At 33.2% G+C, this 19,114-nt stretch overlaps 1 protein-coding gene across 1 annotated transcript in view; it reads right to left on the reverse strand.

Annotated features, from left to right (window-relative positions):
• RPGRIP1L (RPGRIP1 like) overlaps positions 1-19,114 on the reverse strand; it is an 86,424-nt gene that overhangs the window by 16,419 nt on the left and 50,891 nt on the right. The window contains exons 18-22 of the mRNA XM_006207841.4: positions 18,087-18,277; positions 17,890-17,970; positions 14,410-14,511; positions 13,822-13,984; positions 12,735-12,805 (exon numbers count right to left, since the gene is read on the reverse strand). Of these exons, the coding sequence (XP_006207903.2) occupies positions 12,735-12,805; positions 13,822-13,984; positions 14,410-14,511; positions 17,890-17,970; positions 18,087-18,277 (608 nt within the window). The remainder of the gene's footprint in view (positions 1-12,734; positions 12,806-13,821; positions 13,985-14,409; positions 14,512-17,889; positions 17,971-18,086; positions 18,278-19,114) is intronic.

A 19,114-nucleotide genomic window follows, 5' to 3' on the forward strand; every position in this document is an offset into this window, starting at 1 on the left:
ATCTCAATCCTTTTCTAATAGATTTTGGTGCCACAGACATTATATGAGTCACATATGTTTCCTTGAGTAATAATTTAAAACAAATAATAGACTATGACTTAAACTTAGATCACACCAAATTAACTCCTCAGTCAAATGTCTGCATTTACAATTTTAAGTTTGTTTATTCTCCCTTTCTAAATCCCTCTTTATGAAATTCAGAGGCATGCTACTGTAAATTAATAATTCAAAATAATTAAAAATCCTGATGCTGACCTGTTTATATGAACACCTTAAGGAATTCATTGTTAAAAATAAATCAGTGTGTAAATTCACCATAGTGACTACTACTTAGATATTTCAAAGTACATAATATAATTAATCAAATTGAAAAGCATATGTACCCCATTGTAAAAATATCTCCATAAAGAACGATTTCCATTGCTGTCAAACCCCCTCAATATTTGATGAAGTAATTTTGCCCCCTTCTTTCAAAAGACATTTTCTTTTATTATGTATTCTAAGACACTTTAACTAAAAACCCAAATCTGAATATTTCAATAAGGTTATTTTATTATTCAGTAGATTCATGGAAATTTTACTAGGATGACAGAGAAAATTCCACACCATTCTGTCTCCACTAATACAGGTACAAGGCTGCAGCTGGCAATATTACTAGGATTAGCATAGTATGATGAAATATTTAAAGGAAAATTTTTTCTAAAACCTAATAAATCAAATGACTGCCAAATGTCATTAAAGTGATGGTCTTTGACTTGAATATGCTTTTCATATTCAAATTTGAAAAGAAAGAGATGAAAGCTTGGAAAGGTTACTCGGTTTCAACTAATAACCTCAAGCCCTCTCCGTTCACGTGCATAAAAAATGAAGTTGGCTCTATTGTCTAATCTCACTTCAGAAAAGCCCTTCTCTGCTTGCTGAAGACTAACATGTAAAGAAAATATTTTAAACGATATTATTTTTTCCTTAACATGTACTGTGGTTGTAAAAATGCCACACACACACATATTTTATAATTCTGGTTCAGATGCAGCACAATGCATAATTAAGTCTTTTACATAACTTGCAATTTGACAAACTTAGAATTGTTACGACAATAACATAAAACATTCTTGCTTTTGCACAAAAGAATTAAAAGAAAATAGCTATAAAAAGGCAAAAGAGGAATATATAATTATTTCTACATTGTGAAGAGAGGAGTTTAAAATTTATCACAGAATCCAGTGAAGAGACAAATGAACTTTTAAATAGCAGGGGAATCAAATTTATTTAAGTGATTTTTTAAATTAATAATATATTAACTATACAATCCCCATATGAAAACTTGCATTATTATAAGAACAAAATTAGGCTGTCAAATAAGACTATATACAAAAATATAGTTCTAATTAAATGTAGATACTTAGATCACAAATGAAGAAAATACCAAAACCAAATAAACCAAAAGAAAACCCAGTATATTAACCTAAAAAAAAAAAAAGAGCTTTAAAATTCTTTTAAATGATGTGTGTCTTTTTTCTGTTTTTTTTGGGGGGGTGGGGGGGTGGTTATTCCTTCCCACCAGCCTCATTACTTCTCATATGTCCTTTTTAATTCTCTAACTTAACTGAGTTATTAGTTATCACTTCTTTATTCCTTTAATGCTATATGAAACAATTTAAAATAAATCCCCAAAGGGATAAGTTCCAAATAGTATATATCTAGGGAAGCATGCCCTGAATAAAGAATTTTCCAAATACTGTAAGTTTTGACTAATGGGGCTAACCAACTTATTTTTCAACATTGGAACAATTCTGATTGTGTTCATACCTCTGTGAATCAAAAGTTCAACCAGATTATTTAAGATTTTGAAGATTAAGAAGCACATCAACTACGTAGCAGACAACTCCAACTTAGTGTCAGAAATGAACTCATGATTCCTCCTCTTTCCTCCTCCCACCCCCAATCTCATTCATCCTCTGATATTTGCTATCTCAGGTGATATCACCATCCACCTGGTCACCAACAACCCGGGGACCTTGGAGCTATTCTTGGAGTCTCCATTTCACACCCACCGTGTAGATCACCCATTCCTCTTAATTTTACTTCCTAACTATTTCAATGGTTCACTGAATTATTGAAAGCTTATGATATTTCAACATTGTGTCAACTATTGTACAAGACATGGTTTCTTTTCTCATTTTTATCTCTAGAGAAGCTTCTTTAGGTTCTCATCTGATCTCATCCAAACTAATCCAACAGCCTCCTAGCATTAGAAAGTAGTCTGATAGAATAAGGAGGGAGAAATCAGAAGGAATCATAAAAGATAACTGGTTGGCAGAACTGTGAGCAGACATGGGTGGTATGAGACTGAGTTCAGTGATAGAGGGACTATTATCTTACTTGTATCACTTGTGTGGTATGCAGTATACACTCAAAAAATAAGTGGTTCTATTCTCATGGCTGTAAGGGAGGTGAGGCATTCCTGCCCCTAATCCCTTGCCTGCAGCCTCAACTATTCTTCTGGTGGCAGAATTCTCTCCCTAAAAACAAATCAGTTATCACCTTTCTGCCTGAAAACCTATTAACCTAGTCTAGCCGTTTCCCCAGACTGTTCTGTTTATATAGCTCAGCTTTGCATCTGAAATCTCTACTAGACAAAGTCCACTGATCTGGGCCCTGGGCCATGCATGCTCTCCTTTCATGAGAGCATTACTGATCTCCAAGAGCGAGTTGGTTCCTCCTCTGGGCCCTCACTGCACTTTTCAGTCACATTGTATTGCATGGGTTTGTTTACATACCTGCCTCTGTAGACTGTGAGTTCCTGGAGGCCAGGACCATATATTATTTATCCTCTGCTATTTACCATTCTTTCCAGGGTCTGGCATGTAGGAGGCTCTCAATAAATACTAAATGATACCGAATCAAGGGAGGCTGAATATCTTCTATATATTCAGACTATCTTTTATAAATTGCCAGAAGTACGTGAAGCTGCAATTAGTGTTTTCTCCTTCAACAAACATTTATTGTGTTGACTACGTTTTGGGAAGTTAGTAATTATTAACTGTTGAAAAATACAGAGAAACCTTGCCCATTCTAGATTTTAACTGAATAATACTATTTCAAAGACAGGTCAATATTGTAGAATCTAGGTGGTAAGGTACTGTTATTTCAACTTTTCTGTATGTTTGAAAATTTTCATAAGAGAATAATAAAAAAAAGAGGACACTAATGAACTCATCTACAAAACAGAAACAGACATAGTAAACAATCTTATAGTTATTGGGGGAAAGGGGATGGGAAGGGACAAATTGGGAGTTTGAGATTTGCAAATATAAGCCACCATATACAAAAATAGATAAACCCCCCTGAATTTCTTCTGTATAGCACAGGAAACTATATTCAATACCTTGTGATAACCTTTAATGAAAAAGAATGTGAAAACAAATATATGTATATGCATATGCATGACTGGGACATTGTGCTGTATACCAGAAACTGACACATTGTAACTGACTATGCTTCAATTAAAAAAAAGAGAAAACAATGAAAAAAAAGTTCAATTAGGAGAACTGGAAGGGGTAACAATACACTGATTCAAATGCAAGTGACTGAAGCAAAGCCTTTCAGACACATGCAGAATAATACTTGTTCAGAATTACTAGATCAACATAACCAGTCATATCCCTGTATTAGCGCCCTGTACACACGGTAATTGACCAGCCGGTACCACAGCTTTAGGCTTTCCCTGTTTTGTTTCTTGTCTGTGTGTGTGAACATTTGTTAGGTATGCTGCTAATTCTCAGTACTTTTTTGTCTTGTTCACCAGCTGCCCTAGTTAGGAAGATACTGGCACCAGCATATAAAAAGAGGATTCAGTAGTTTTGACTGTGGTGAACAGCAGTAATAGAAGTCTTTCGAATAAGAACTGTATACAACTTCCTTTTAGCTGTCTGTACAGATGGACACTATACTTCATGTGACTGAATGATCTAGAAATGTGACGACAGCTTGTATTACTCTCAGAGAAAAAAAAAGAATTCTCGTGATTTTGTCTCAATTCCACTACTGCTTCCTGGCTGATGCTATAATTTACATTTTAGGCCATATTTTTTCTATAGTATTTACTTGGGCTTTTATTGGCATGCTTAAATTTTTTATGTTTTATTTCAGAAGATCATGCTGAATTCTTCTCCTGGTTTTAACCATCATAACAGCCACACTGGGGTTGGGCTGTTAGGCTTCTAAAAGCTAATGCAATCTGACAGCCCTTAAACATGATGTTGCTTAACTGAGAATGGCCTCTGATAAAGGTTTGGAACTTGTTTCAGTCAGTTAGATTTAAATCTCACTATGGTGAGATTGCATGTGAGTTTAATTTCATTCTTGATTCTACAGTGAATAAGCATTTCTTTAACTTTTCAAACTATAAAGTATAGATAATAATTTGGCATATTCAAGTACTCAACATCTTAAACAGATGTTACCAGCTTGCTGTATCTGATTCAAATCTTTTTGTTGTTATTGTGGAAGAAATAAAATATTTCAGATACAGGTAAAAGCCCCACCTCCCAGTTTCTCTCCCCTCCTTCCTCATTCTCCCAGAGGTAATCACCATCCTAAAGTTGGTATACATTATTCCCAAACATGCTTTTATATTTTCTAATATATATATGTGTGTGTATATATATATCTCCATAAACAACACATTGTTTTCTATTTTAGGTTTTACACCAGTGGTATCATCCTCTATTAATCGTTCTGCAATTTTTTTCACTCAATACTATACTTTTGAGATTTATAAATATTTATAATTAAAATCTAATTTGTTAACATTAACTGTTATATAAATTTCATTTATACTGTATATATATAATCTACAGACCATTTATTTATTTCTCTATTCATGAACAATTAAGTTGTTTACAATTTTTTGTTATTATAAACAATGTTGCATTGAATATCTTTTTATGTTTTCTTGTGTATGTGAGTGGTTCTCTTAGAAATGCTGGGTGTTAGGTATGAGAAATTCAACTTCAGAGGATTATCAAGTTACTTTCCAAATGGTTATATGAATTTACATGAGTATTATTTTTAGCACCATAAAATGCTCATATATGTATATGTGTATGTGTGTATAAGTACAAATAAAACCTACCTATAGGAGCCACACAATGTAAAACTTGGTACTTTATAGCAAAAACAATAGAAACAAAATGGAAATGGAAGGTGATGATCTAAGTCTATGCCCTTTAAGAACAAAATTTTAATTGGGGTGAGCTCTAAGACAAAGTCAAAATAGGTGGTTCAAAAATTCAAACTCACCATTGGCACTGACAGGTAGGAATACATATGGTGGTGATTCTTACAACTTCCCTTCTTCAGGGTCGGAGTGGGCAGGTTCATCTCAAAGACTCAAAAAAAGTCCCCTAGACCTCACACGAGGCTCCAGAGCTTCCTCTTATTAGGAGTTATGTCCACTCTTCATATAAGTTTTGACTGAGAAATCTTTGATTTTTTAAAAATAATAGCTCTTTGAGAGAAGTAACAGTAAAGAGAGACTCAAATTGTTGAGGCAATAGTGTTTTTAACAACAAAACACCGTAAACCCAACCCACTTTTTATCAGTGGGCAGTAACCTTTTTTTCTCATATGTTCTGTTGAAAGGTACTACGTTGAACAAATAATATAAATAGTGAAAATTCAGTGATAGAGATCAAAATGGTGCTAGGGTTAACAGTGCTTATTTTCAGAACATTGTCTTCCTTATATACAACGTAAATTACTGCATCTGTAATGGTAAGCAAATTATAGAAGCTTGTTACCACATGTTCGAAAGCAATGGTCGGAATATTTTTTCCTGTCCTAGTACACCTGAGGGATATGACACATTTCCATCACTGACTGTAGCTTCCTGTGAAGGAAGGAGAGAATTTTAAAAATGACCCTCAATTTCAGGTGATTTTGATATGCTATTCCACTTTCACCATCACTGAGAACAGATGTTATAGTACAGTGGTTCTCAATTTTGTCTGCACATTAGTATCACTGGGGGAGCTTTAAATAAAATTCTGATTTAACTGATCTGAGTGGAGCCTGGGCCCTGGCATTTAAAAAAGTTCCCTAGGTGATTCAAATGTGCAGCCACAGTGAGAAGTACTGACTTTCCCTAAAGTTGTGGTTCTTAGACTTTAACATACCCTAGAATGACCTGAAAGGCTTGACAACACACAGATGGCTAGCCTCCAGTCTCAGAGTTTCTGGTTCATTAGGTTCAGCATGGGGCTCAAGATTCACATCTCTCACAAATTCTCAAGTGATGCTGCTGCTGCTGGTCTGAGGACCACACTTTGAGAACCCCGGTCTGAACCAAAAAAGATTCACCCCATATTTGTTGACCCTTTCTAAGATATTTATAGAAAAGCTTCTACAGTTTGTATTAAACTGTTCTTCAGTTATTATCTAACATTTTAGTACAGAATTAGCTAACAAATTATTTCTTTTTTTAGAAGCAATCTATTCATCACTAAAAATAATCCAATAATATAAATCCTAAAAAGTAAATATAAAAGTTCCTTGTTTCCTCTCATTCTCTAACTCAAAGGTTAGCCAGATAGCAAAATTTTTTTTCTGTAAAGGCCAGATAGCAAATATTTTTTGCATTACAGAATATCTGATCTCTGTTGCAAGTACTTAACTCTGCTCTTGTAGAGTGAAGTGGCCACAGACAACATGTAAATGATGGGTGTGGTATGTTCCAATAAGACATTATTTATAAAAATGGGTAGAGGGCTGGACTTAGCACACGAGCCATAGTTTGCTGACCCTTGTCCTGACCCATGACCCGGAAGTACTCACTGTTAACAGTGTTTGTATTACATACTTCCAGACATTTTTCTTTGGTTACATAAACCTAAATGTTATGTCTGTAAGTTCACATAAAAATACACATGTATGCATTATGAATGTACTATTTATGTACAAATATACCTTTTTGTTTGCTTCTTTTTAAATGGAATCATCAATGAGATATAATTTCTTATCTATTTGTTTGGCAAAAAGTGTGATGTGAAGAAACAGTAATTTCCACATATTGTTATGTAGAAAAACATTTCAACTGGAAATGTTTGCATTAGCAAAAACTGATAGAAACTAAAGGGTCCTCCAAAAAGCACTTCTTAAAATAAATACGGTACATCTATATGATGTAATATTATGCATATGCTAAAAGAAATATACTGCTATGAAAGGATGTCCATGGTATATTAGTAAGAGATAATTTGCAAAATAACGTAATAATAATGTAAAGTAATAAAATGTAATTTAACATTTCTAGTTATCTAACATCTAGTATCTGGCTTCCATATGTAAAACAGTGGGAGCGGCTTACTTTACCTACGGAGAGGCTATCATATTTGATTCTGAAGTGATTTGATAACTTTTAATACATGAATGCTAAAAGTAGCATGTTGCTTTATGCATTTGCCTTTCAAAACTTTAAAGCATATTTTCCTGAACATCATTACTGTGGTCACCTGGGAATGTCAGCTCATATTGTTCAAGGGAACCTGGCTTCCAGGTGGAATTGTATTTCGTCCAATTGAACATGGCAGCTTTTACAAAACTGCTATTAGTAGGGACAGAGAAAGAGAAAGATATAAACATGCACTGACCATCACTTTTCCAGCTTGTGGTTGCCCACTCTCACCTGCGGGCACACTTTAAGAAATCTGTGAGTTGAAGGCAATATATTTAGTTGTGAAAACTGAAAGCTTCATTGCTTAAATGGTAAAATTAGAAATAATCTAAGAGAAGGATTGACCATTCTTTTTTTTTAATGCCATGGCAGATGCAAATTTTCGGTTTTGATGTCTATTTTTGAGGACCTAAAACAAGGCTTTTAATCAATGTATTATACATCAAAATTGATACTGTTAACTTCTGATTATTCAAATTAATAAAATATTCATAGAGTAATGTCCAAAGTTTTACATTTCTCAGACCCTCCCCCCCATTAATTATCATGCCTAGAAGCTTTTTAGTAAAAGCAGCAGTCATCAGGCTGACGGAATCTGACAGGCCAGCAAGGCCCAATTACACTGGTGTTCTGTGGCACTTTGATGTCCTGGAAACGAAGAGAGATAGGGGCAAATTGGGTAGCACATTATGTTAATGACTTGATTTAATCCAGCCACTAAACTTTATGTAGCCTGTTAAAAAAGATGCTAACACTAATTATGCCACTTTGGAAAGGAAAGGAGGGGACAAGCATTTCACTCTGACAAAGTGAAGCTCATAAATGTTGTAAATGAAATGAAACAAAATGAAGTAATCTATGATTAATTATACATCACAGACATGAAGAAAAGAAGAAGACCCAAGTAATATGCCTAAGTCTTGGGAAATCTGTTAGATTCCTTTTAAGGATCAACATTTCTAAGAAGTAACTAGGAGCTGTCAGATTTTGTAACATGAAAAAAAGAAACTGAATGATCTCAAATTGCTTACATACTGTAGCAGATAATTCAAATTCATAGTGTAATTGGCATAAATGAGTTTATCTAGGACACTACTTCCTGTCTCAAGTTGTGACATTAGGGCTATAGCTAAAGAAAAATTTAAAAATCTCTACAAAGTGGAGATAACCACAGAGTAGGGTTATTTAATTACTTTTTACCTAGTCTCTGTGGTTTTAATCTATTCTTTACATTATTGATAGCATGATTTTTAAAAATGTGATTCAAGAGTGTAAACTCCGTAAGAGCAAGAGACATTTCTCTTACTCACTGCTAATTCCCAATCCCTAGAACAAGGCTTGGAACACAGATGCTCACCAAATACTTGTTTAATGAATGACTGATCTTCTTCCCCCTCCCTTAAAAATCCTCACTGGCTGTTTAAAGAACTTCAAGGTAGACTTCAACCTCGCAGATGATACAGAGAGTCCTCCACGCTCCGGACAGGCCTGTTTTTCCAGCATAACCTCTGAGGCTCCCCACGTGTGCCACAGGCTTGGCCCATCCTGATACCATTCTGATTCCCAGAGCAAGTCATGCTCCACATTCTCTCAAATTCTCATGCTTTTGTTCCTTTGGCCTATAATGACCCCACTTCTGCTTTCACTAACTCTTAGCCATCTTCGGCACTTGGCTCAAGCTTCACTGAGTCTAGGAAGTTGCCCTTGATGAGGGGCCCTCAGGCTGAGTGAGGCACCCCTCCTGAATGCTCCCACAGCACCCTGTGCATTCCCTTCTCCTAGCTCTGACCACTGCACTGTAACTGTTTCCCCGAGACTGAATTCTTTGAGGCTGGGTTTTGCTTCTCATATTACACAGAGCAGATGCTGATGAGTGAAGAATTATTGTGAGAACTAAAGGAGGTATTACACAGAATGTGCTTAGCAAATACTGGCCATTCAGAAATGCCTCCCCTTCCAATGAAAGCCATGCATTACTGTCTTGAGATTTCTACCTGAAGTAGTTCTTAAAGAGGAGACAGAAGGAGAAACTAATGAGCCACAAATATTTTTACGCTTAAAAAGTTAACATCATCAACAGTCAGACAAAATGACATCCTGGGCCTCCTGGTGTCATACACTGAAAAGTACAGAGCATTGCTCCTGTAGGATTCCTACTGAAAGCAGGAACCTGAATCTAACATGGGGACGAATCCCGCAAATCCAAATTGAAGGATATTCTATATTATAAATGGCCTGCATTCTTAAAAAATGTTAATGTTACGAATGCAATGAAAGGCTGAGGAATCATTATGGATTAAAGGAGGCTAAACAGACATGAATGCAGTGTGTGATCTGGATTTGATCCTGTAACAGAACAAATAAAATGCTGTAAATGAAAATACTGGGAACGTGGCAAAATTTTAATGAAAACTATAGAATAGATAATAGCATTATATTATTATTGTGAAGTATTCAGGGGTAAAGGGGCATGCTTTCTGCAAATCTCAAATGATTCATTATAATTACGCATGTAAGAATGTGTGTATATAAATACATATATATTGCACATATATAGGGAGACAATAGATTTGACTAAAAACAAAAAACAAATATAGCAAATGTTAACAACTGACGAATCTGAGTGTTTTCAGGAGTACTTTGCACCACTTTTACAATCTTTGTAGAAAAAGGTTCCATGACATATTAAATGATTTGCAAAAGTAGCACACAGGAAAGCTGGTACACTTGAAAATGTTGTATTTCCCCATTATGATGATCCCTTGAGTTTTGTTCCTATGCTTACAGATTATGCTATTTTACTGTATTTGTTATAAAATTGAACAAAACTAAATTTCACCTATTAACATAAGAAGATACTGGTCAGTACCTTCTACTAAAAGCAGCATTTTTAAAAGCACATGGGAGCTGATTAATGGCTACCAAGGAATAAGGCATTGTTTAGAATAGTTGCTTGCTTTAAGTGATATTCACACTTTTGAGATAGCATCTAAAACTGTTCTAGGAAATTACATTTTGGAATGGGAGTGGAGGCTGTATTTTAGCAAAGTAACACAAATTACTTTCCTGGAAGTAATAAGGGAAAAAAACCCAGTTTACTCCAAAGGAAAAATATATGTGTACATTAGAGTTAGTTGAACATTTTAGAGGAATAGTTCTTTCACTAAACTTTGTTAAATCAAAGTTCTTTATTCTTAGTTAAGAGCATCTCCACTGAGATGCCAGCTATGTTGTCAATATACACATGATTCTGCTGAAGGTCTGATACAGGATTTCTCAACCTCAGCACTATTGCCTTTGGGCCGAACAGTTCTTTGTTATGGGTCCTGTGCTTTCTGGCGTGTTTAGCAGCAACCCTGACTTCTATCCACTAGATGCCAGTAGCAGTCCCTCCCAGTGTGACAACCAAAAATGCCTCCAGACTGCCAAATGTCCCCTGAGGGACAAAACTGCCCAAGTTAAAAATCAGGAGTCTAAGCTGATATAATTTAGATAACACTTTCCCATGCTTTGAAAGTTACTTTTAGATGATGAATATAATCTTTAGACAATAAAATTATCTGCTGCAATGTCTCCCTAGTATCTGTTGGATAAAATCCAAAACATTTAGTCTTCTCCATTGTACCTGAAAGCCTTCTATCCCTTTATACAGAAAGGCTGCTCTAGTCTTCAGGCAAGATTCCTTCCTTGATTTATCAATTTTGAACAATAAAGATTCCATGTATCAGGAGGCTATAGGTTAGATGATGTTGTTATAATTAATAATTATATTATAATAATGATAATAAAACTTTGGATAGATGAAATGTTCTGTTTTTATTTATCAAGCACAGAAACTATGGATTTCTCTATTTTATGGAGGTATCTGAAAACTGAAATTTTCTGTGGGTTTGTTCTGCAAAGAGGTTAAGCTAAGAATGTGAGTTTTGTATTTTTTAAGTTAACTTTTTAAAAATTGTCTTAAAATTTATTGGTGGTAGTTCTTCAAAACATTTCTGTACCTTATAAACACACAGTTCCAATTTAAGGTTAAGAAAGTTATTATCATGTTCTCTCTATAGTCTATTGTCTTTTTGCACACACCCTCTTTAATTGCCTGAAATTGTTTTTTCTTTCTATTGAACTACAGTTGATTTACAGTATTATGTTAGTTTCAGGTATACAGCAAAGTGATTCAGTTATATATTCCTTTTCAGATTCTTTCCCATTATAGGTTATTACAAGATATTGAATATAATTCCCTGTGCTATAACAGTAAATCTTTGTTGTTTATCTATTATATATATATTGGTGTGTACTTGTTAATCTCCTATGCCTAATTTATCCCTCCCAAGAATGTGAGATTTTAAGAGTTGAAATAAGTATTGCAATTTTTACAAATACAGTAGAAATTCTAAAAAAAGATTACAATTAATCATTTCAGGAAAATTAATGTAGATGAATAGAAGAAATTAGGGCTTTTTATTTTACTTACATTTTCTTTACAAAAACTTTTCCCACCCTCACAATGAAAAATGCTCTGGTAAGTGGTACCTATGTAAATTAAAGTATAATTTTCTTTTCAAAATTTCAGTTTACATACTACTTTTCAGCAATGTGCTACAAAACAAGAAAGCATACCTATATGAAATTAATTACCTTCTAAGAAGATTTAATTTTTTGGCACAATGAAGTAACTTTAACAGCTTATCACTGGACATATTTAGATATGAAGAGTCTTTGAATTCACATATGTAAATTATTATAGTTTTAGATGCAATCTCACATTTTGAATTCTTTAAAGCTCAAGTGATTTAACACATCTTGTATAATGGTTCTGAGGAGTGAGATAAGTCAACTCGTTTCCACAAATGTCTACTGAAGCTACTGATGTTAGGTACTCTTAACACGTTAGCATTATTTTTGCAAAATGCTTTTAGTAGAAACAAAGAAAATAAAAACATAGCTTGTTCTAGCATGAAATTAAAAAAAATTTTTAAAGAGAATAACATGGTAATGTTTTCTGACAGCCTAACCAATATTATTGTATAAAAATCAAGTTAAAAACATTAAAAAAAATTTTTGCAAAAATAATGCTTACATGTTACAGGCCATTACATAACGAAACTGTAAACCAAATGTCCTTGTACTAGATGATTCCTTGGATAAGATTATGATGATATATTAAAAATTTTCCAGAAATATTTTGCTTTAAGATCTTCATATATGAAGACTGATATACTATGAATGAAAAGCAACCTTATTTCAGAACATTTCTGGTTGATATAAGGTTACTGACCTGTTTGATACTGGAGATAGGACCTGGAATAATACATTCATCACTGTCAGAAGCTGATCTGTCTCCTACATCTGTTAAAAAATACAATTTTATTGGTTTAAATCTGTTAAACCAATTATATTTGTGCCTTGTGAAATGGAGAGAAATAAGCTTACATTATAAGGATAACCTTAAAAGAACAATATGATAATCATGTTTGGATTCTTTTTAGCAGCAAAGATATTTACATTTACATTACATTTTAGAAAAGAGGAAAAACTGACCAAAAATTCTGAGTTTAGTTTTAGTAGAAACAAAGAAAATAAAAATATAGCTTGTTCTAGCATGAAATTAAAAAAATTTTTTCTAAAGAGAATAACATGGTAATGTTTTCTGACAGCCTAACCAATGCTATTATGTAAAAATCAAGTTAAAAACATTAAAAAAGTTTTACAGCTTTATTGCAGTAATATTCCCAAATAATAAAACACACAAATTTAAAGTACAAAATTCATAATTTGAGAATACATATTTTGACAAATATCTAATTCTGTGAAACCATCACCACAATTAAGATAGTGAACGTCGCCCCCAAAAGTTTCCTCCTGCCCCTTGTAATCTCTTTCCTTCTGCATCTTTCTATTCCCATCCGTTCTTCCCTAGGCAACCACTTAAATGCTTTCTGTCACTATAGATTAGTTTGCCTTTTCTAGATATTTATATACATTAAATCATGTTGTTAGTTGCCTTCTTTTTGGGTGGGGGGGGGTCTGAGTTCTTAGTTTTAATTTTTAAAAAGTCAAGTCCTGTAGAATAATCCAGATAACAGTTCTGAACCCAAAGAGAATATAAAGCCATTTAAAGTATCAATTGGAACATGGCCAGCAATAATACTTGCATTCTGTGGTGCTGTTCCAAGTTGAAATAAGGAGACATGCAACAATTCCACCTGACATAGCTGACCAGACTGAACTATACCCCATCATTTCTGTCAAGAAACAGCTATCATTAAATAGAGTCGCTATTAAATGAAGATGCTCTATGAGGCATGTGTGCTCAGACAGATTAACTAAAGCAGAGTTGAGTATAATTTTAAAAAGAAAGTCACCTTCTGGTTCCAGTTCTTCAGTTATTTCTGTTTCATCTTCAGAAGAAGTCAAACTTCGTTCTGCAAGCTGACCCTCAGATAGTAAAGACACATCATCGTTTTTCCCTTGTTGCATTATCTCAGTGTTTTCCTTTACCTTACCTACACTGCTTTCCTGAGAAACCTGAAGAAACACAAGCACACTGATATATTATCCTTAGATCACATTTATAGCATTCTTACACCTGAATGATAATGAAGCATGTCAATATACAGACATGCAATATACATATGATTCATTAGAAAGTAATCCTTAAACTGGCAAATAAAAATTTGCAGATAAATTAAAATCTGATTATAAACTAAGAATTAAAAAGCATTAATCTCAAAATGAATTTTACATTATACTTTAATTCACATATGTATTTACTACTACTGCCTGCATAATTGTAGCTGTTACACTTGCCATATTTTTGACCTTTCTATTCCAAGGACATCATATATAAAAATAGGATAAATGATATGATTTCTTGACCCATGTCAGAGCAAAGACAAAGTCTTTCAAAAACAAATTAAACCCTTCAAAATAATTTTAATACAAGCACATACCTCAGGAATATGTGAAATAGTTGGCATATTAATTTCTGTTTCTGGCGTATGTTCCACTTCTGGTGAAATTTCCTTTGTATCTTTAGCAGGAATAGAGGTCTCCTTATATTAATGTGAAAACATGCATGTATGTTATTTTGTATTTATTATTAAATCCCAAATCATCCTAAGACTTTTACACACACACACACACACACATTTACTAATAAAAATTAGGAGCAAATATAGCAGTTACTTATATGACACTGAATTTAGTTGGTACATTTCAGTAACATGGTTGCTACTCTTTATGGTATACACAAGCAATTGAAGAACTGCAAACATAGTTCACTGAAGCATTGTTTATAATCACAAAAAAAGTAAAAACAAAACAATGTCCAACAAGAGGGCATTAGTTAAATAAAACAGGGTACATGCAAACACCTGAGTTCTCTGTAACCATGAAAAATAATGTAGACCTGTATTTACTGACACTGAAGAGAATATACAATATACTGTTGAGTAAAAATGCTAGTTATAGAACAATATATGTAGCTGCATACTGTTTATTAAAAACAAACATGGAAATAAACAAACATTTGTATGTACATTTCCATGGGAAAAAGTACATAAGAAAATTCACCAAATTTCTGTCTCTGATATAGAGACTTGGGGAAATTTTATTGTTTTATTTTTATTTGTTGCTTATTTTTATTTTTTAATATTTCCATGATGATTATGCATTATTTATGTAGTTTTAAAAATTTCAAACACTAGAATAGGCTTTTACTTTCCTATAATCAAAATTGTCTTCTTACTGCGTCAATTTATAGTTAACCAATTTTCCAGGGCTCATAAACTGATGTTTATTTTTAAAATATAGTTTATCATTTTTGCTATTTTAAAAGTAAATATGCCTAAGACAGAAAATATGAAAGACAAATAACAAAACATAAATGAATACACATCAGTATATTTTCATTACCCAGTAATAATATCAGTTAATAAACAGTTAGATTTTATTTCTTTATAATTAATTTTTAATACAAATAAAATGTTTTGGTTACACAGTGGAAATTATATTGTAAATACAACATATCCTGTTACATTAAAAAAATAACATAAAATTTTCTCTTGATAAAAAGCTTTGGGTTTTTTTAATGACATTTTTAATGACAACATATTACAATGAGTGGATATATCATTATTGAATGAATCACTTTACTAGTGTTGAACGGTTTAACTAGTTCATGATTTTTAGCTATTATGACTAATATTACAACAAACATCTCTATGTATATGCCTTTTTAAATTAATGATCATTTACTTAGGATCAGGCTACCTGTGTCCAAATCCCAAATGTAATATTTTGATCTTGAGCAAGTTACTTAACCTCAGCAAACATTACGGGAAAGTAGTGTTTACTTTAAATGGGAATAATTCTAGTATGAACTACGGTAAGGTTGTTGTAAAGATTAAATGAGTTCAATGAATATAAAGCATTTAGCTCAGGGCCTGGCACATAATAAACATTCAATAAATGCTAGCTGTAAAATACTGTCTAAATAATAATTACTGATTTATTAATTTAGCACACATATTAAATGCTCTGTATATACCAGGTATTATTTTGAGTCCTGGGGAGCAAGAATATTTTGATCTGCGTGGTTACATAGGTGTATACGTGGAAAGATTCATTGAGCTATGTGCTTAAGATTTGTGTCCTTTACTATACAGAAGTTATATCTCGATTACAAAGAAAATATATTTATTTTTAAAGTCCACAAGATGATGGTGACGAGTGATAACAGTGGAGATGATCTGAAAGTGTAGTTGACAGGTTTTATGAATGAACTGGATGTGAGAAAAAGAGGAATCAAGGAGATGCCTTCAAAGTTTCACGTCTGTGCAAAGTGGGTAAATGACTGTCATATACTGAGAATGAGAAAAAATGAAGAGAGAAAAATTTTGAAAAAGGGTTGGTGAAATCAGGTTTGGTTTTGGACATTTTAGGTTTAGACTCCTATGAGACATCCAGTGCACATGAAATAAGCAGTAAGAAAATAAATATGGGATTCAGTAGTAAGACCAAGACTGGAGACTATTAATATGAGAAAGTCAGCATATAGATGCTTTTAAAACAATGGGATTTGATTAGATATTTTCTTTCAGTTTTGTTGAGATACAATTGACATACAGCACTGTATATAAGTTTAAGGTATACAGCATGATGATCTGACTGACATATCTCTTGAAATGATTACCACACAAGTTTAGTGAACATCCATCATCTCATATAGATACAGAATTACAGAAATGGAAAAAATATAGTTTTTCTTGTGATGAGAACACTTGGGATTACTCTCTAAACAACTTTCATATATAACATATAGCACTGTTAATTATGTTTATCATGTTGGACCTTACATTCCCAGTACTTATTTATCTCATAACTGGCAGTTTGTTACCTTTTGACCACCTCCATCAAACTCTCCCTCCCTGATGCCCTGCTTCTGGTAACCAGAAGTCTGACCTCTTTATCTCTGAGTTTGTTTGGTTCTGAAGAATAACTGACCTATAACACTATGTTAGTCCTTGTTATACAACACAGTGATTCTATATTTCTATATATTTCAAAATGGTCACCACAATAAGTCTAGTTATACTATATCACCATACAAAGATACTATATAATTACTGAATCCATATATTTCATACCCCTGACCCATTTATTTTGCAACTGGAAGTTTGTACCTCCTACCTCTTTCACCTATTTCTTTCCTCCTCCCACCCCTCTCTCCTCTGGCAACCATGTTTGTTCTTTGTATCTATAAATCTATTTCTGTTTTGTTATGTTTCTTCATTTGTTTTGTTTTTTGGATAAGATCTCTTTGCATACATATAGATAGAGAAGAAAAGAGGTCTAGTTCTGAAGTTTGACTGCTGAGGTAGTTCAACATTTAGAGATATGGTCCAGGAGAATTTTCCTCCAACTGGTAAAGTTGGAGGAAAATCAGCAAGGCATGGTGTCCTAGAAGCCAAGAGAAAAAGGAACAAGCACTCCACTGAGTCAAAACTTACTGGGAGATTAAGATGGAGACTGAGAGTTGATTACTGAATATTGCAAAATGAAAGTCATTGTGACCTTAGCAAAAGTGGTTTTAATGAGGAAAAGCTTTACTACAGTGAGCAATAAACATTATGAGGAAAGGGAGACAGAATTACGACAACTTTTTGAACAGTTTTGTTTTGCTTTTTGGTAAATGGGGGCAGAAGATTAGGGTAGTATCTGGAGAGAAATATGGGGCCAAAGGAAGATTTAAATTCAGAGTTAAGAACATCTAACACTTAGCACAGTGCCAAATTACAAAGCTAATATTTTAAAGGAAGAAGTATTTTATTTATCTGTTTCCATTTAAATCAGGTAGGATATACTATACCATTTATTTCAAATACTTGTTACGAGAAAAAAAATCAGTATTTTGAGTGTTTACTACTTACAGAATCCTGATGTTGTGTGATATCCACAAACGATACCTTCTTATCTTTAGGTGTTAAACGTCTTGGTTTAGGTGTTGGTGCCTAAAATAAACCAATAGGTCAAACTGAGTACAGTGAACATACCTTTTAGATATTTTCTCTCTTTTATTTGACTGTCTTTTAAGTTTTATAGGAAATTCAAAGTCACTGTTACTCACTACAACTAATGTGCTAGCAGAGGATGCTGGAGGTAGCCTTTGAACAACTTCTGACTCTTCTTTCTGTATGAGATTTCCTAAGCCTTCAGTTGTGATGGATCCACTTGGAGGAAGGTAAGCAAATTTCCATTTCAATATTACATGGATGGTTCCTGCAGGATGCTTTTTGTGATCTGTTAACTCAAATATTCCTGTCAAATTACAAAAATAATTGCAATTAATACTAGAAGCAAGCTTCATTGCCACACGAATTAGAAAAGAGCAAAGAACTACACACAACTTTAAAAATAAGTTTGGCTTTTACTCACAACTCAAATGACTCAAGAGAATGAAATAAAGACAAAAGGATCTATAACAGGTTCATCTCTCAAGCAGAGAGATTAAGGCCTCAAAGATAATACTGATTCAAAGATGAGAAAACTGACTTATAAATATTTTAATCACTGAAATTAAATTCAGAAATTCTTCAGAATTCTTAGCCTTCCTCTAAGATGTTATCTCGGTTATAGCTCAAATAACAACCTTCATTTTGATTTGATATTCTTGCCAAAATTAGTTTCTGTAGAAAAATATATTAAAACTTCAAAATTTCAAATAACTTATGTATCTAAAGGAGTCTTTTTATTACTATACAATTCTATTATAATTTTAAATATACTTTACTGGGACTTGTTAAATTACTCCAAATTAACAGTAGCTCAGCAAAAAATGTCCATAAAATAAACAAACCACCCAAAACATATAATAGTGACAAAAAGTATCACCTAGCTGAATCTATAATATTGAGTCATGCATTTTAATCATCACATTAGATTTTTCAGTATAAAAATCCCTGACATGAAAAAAAAAACCTATATTGCAAGCATAACTTTTGTTTAGTGGTATCCTTTACTTGGTTCTCAAGTGTTGGACACTTCTTTTAATGGCTGGCTGGGAAAGAAAAAACTAAAGAACTCTAGACTTCAGGTAGAAAAAAGATATAGGTGGAATAGAGGGAGGTGAAAAACTTCTATTATAGGCACAGGTGG

The sequence above is a fragment of the Vicugna pacos genome, chromosome 9 (assembly GCF_048564905.1).
Source record: "Vicugna pacos chromosome 9, VicPac4, whole genome shotgun sequence".
Taxonomy (NCBI): Eukaryota; Metazoa; Chordata; class Mammalia; order Artiodactyla; family Camelidae; genus Vicugna; species Vicugna pacos.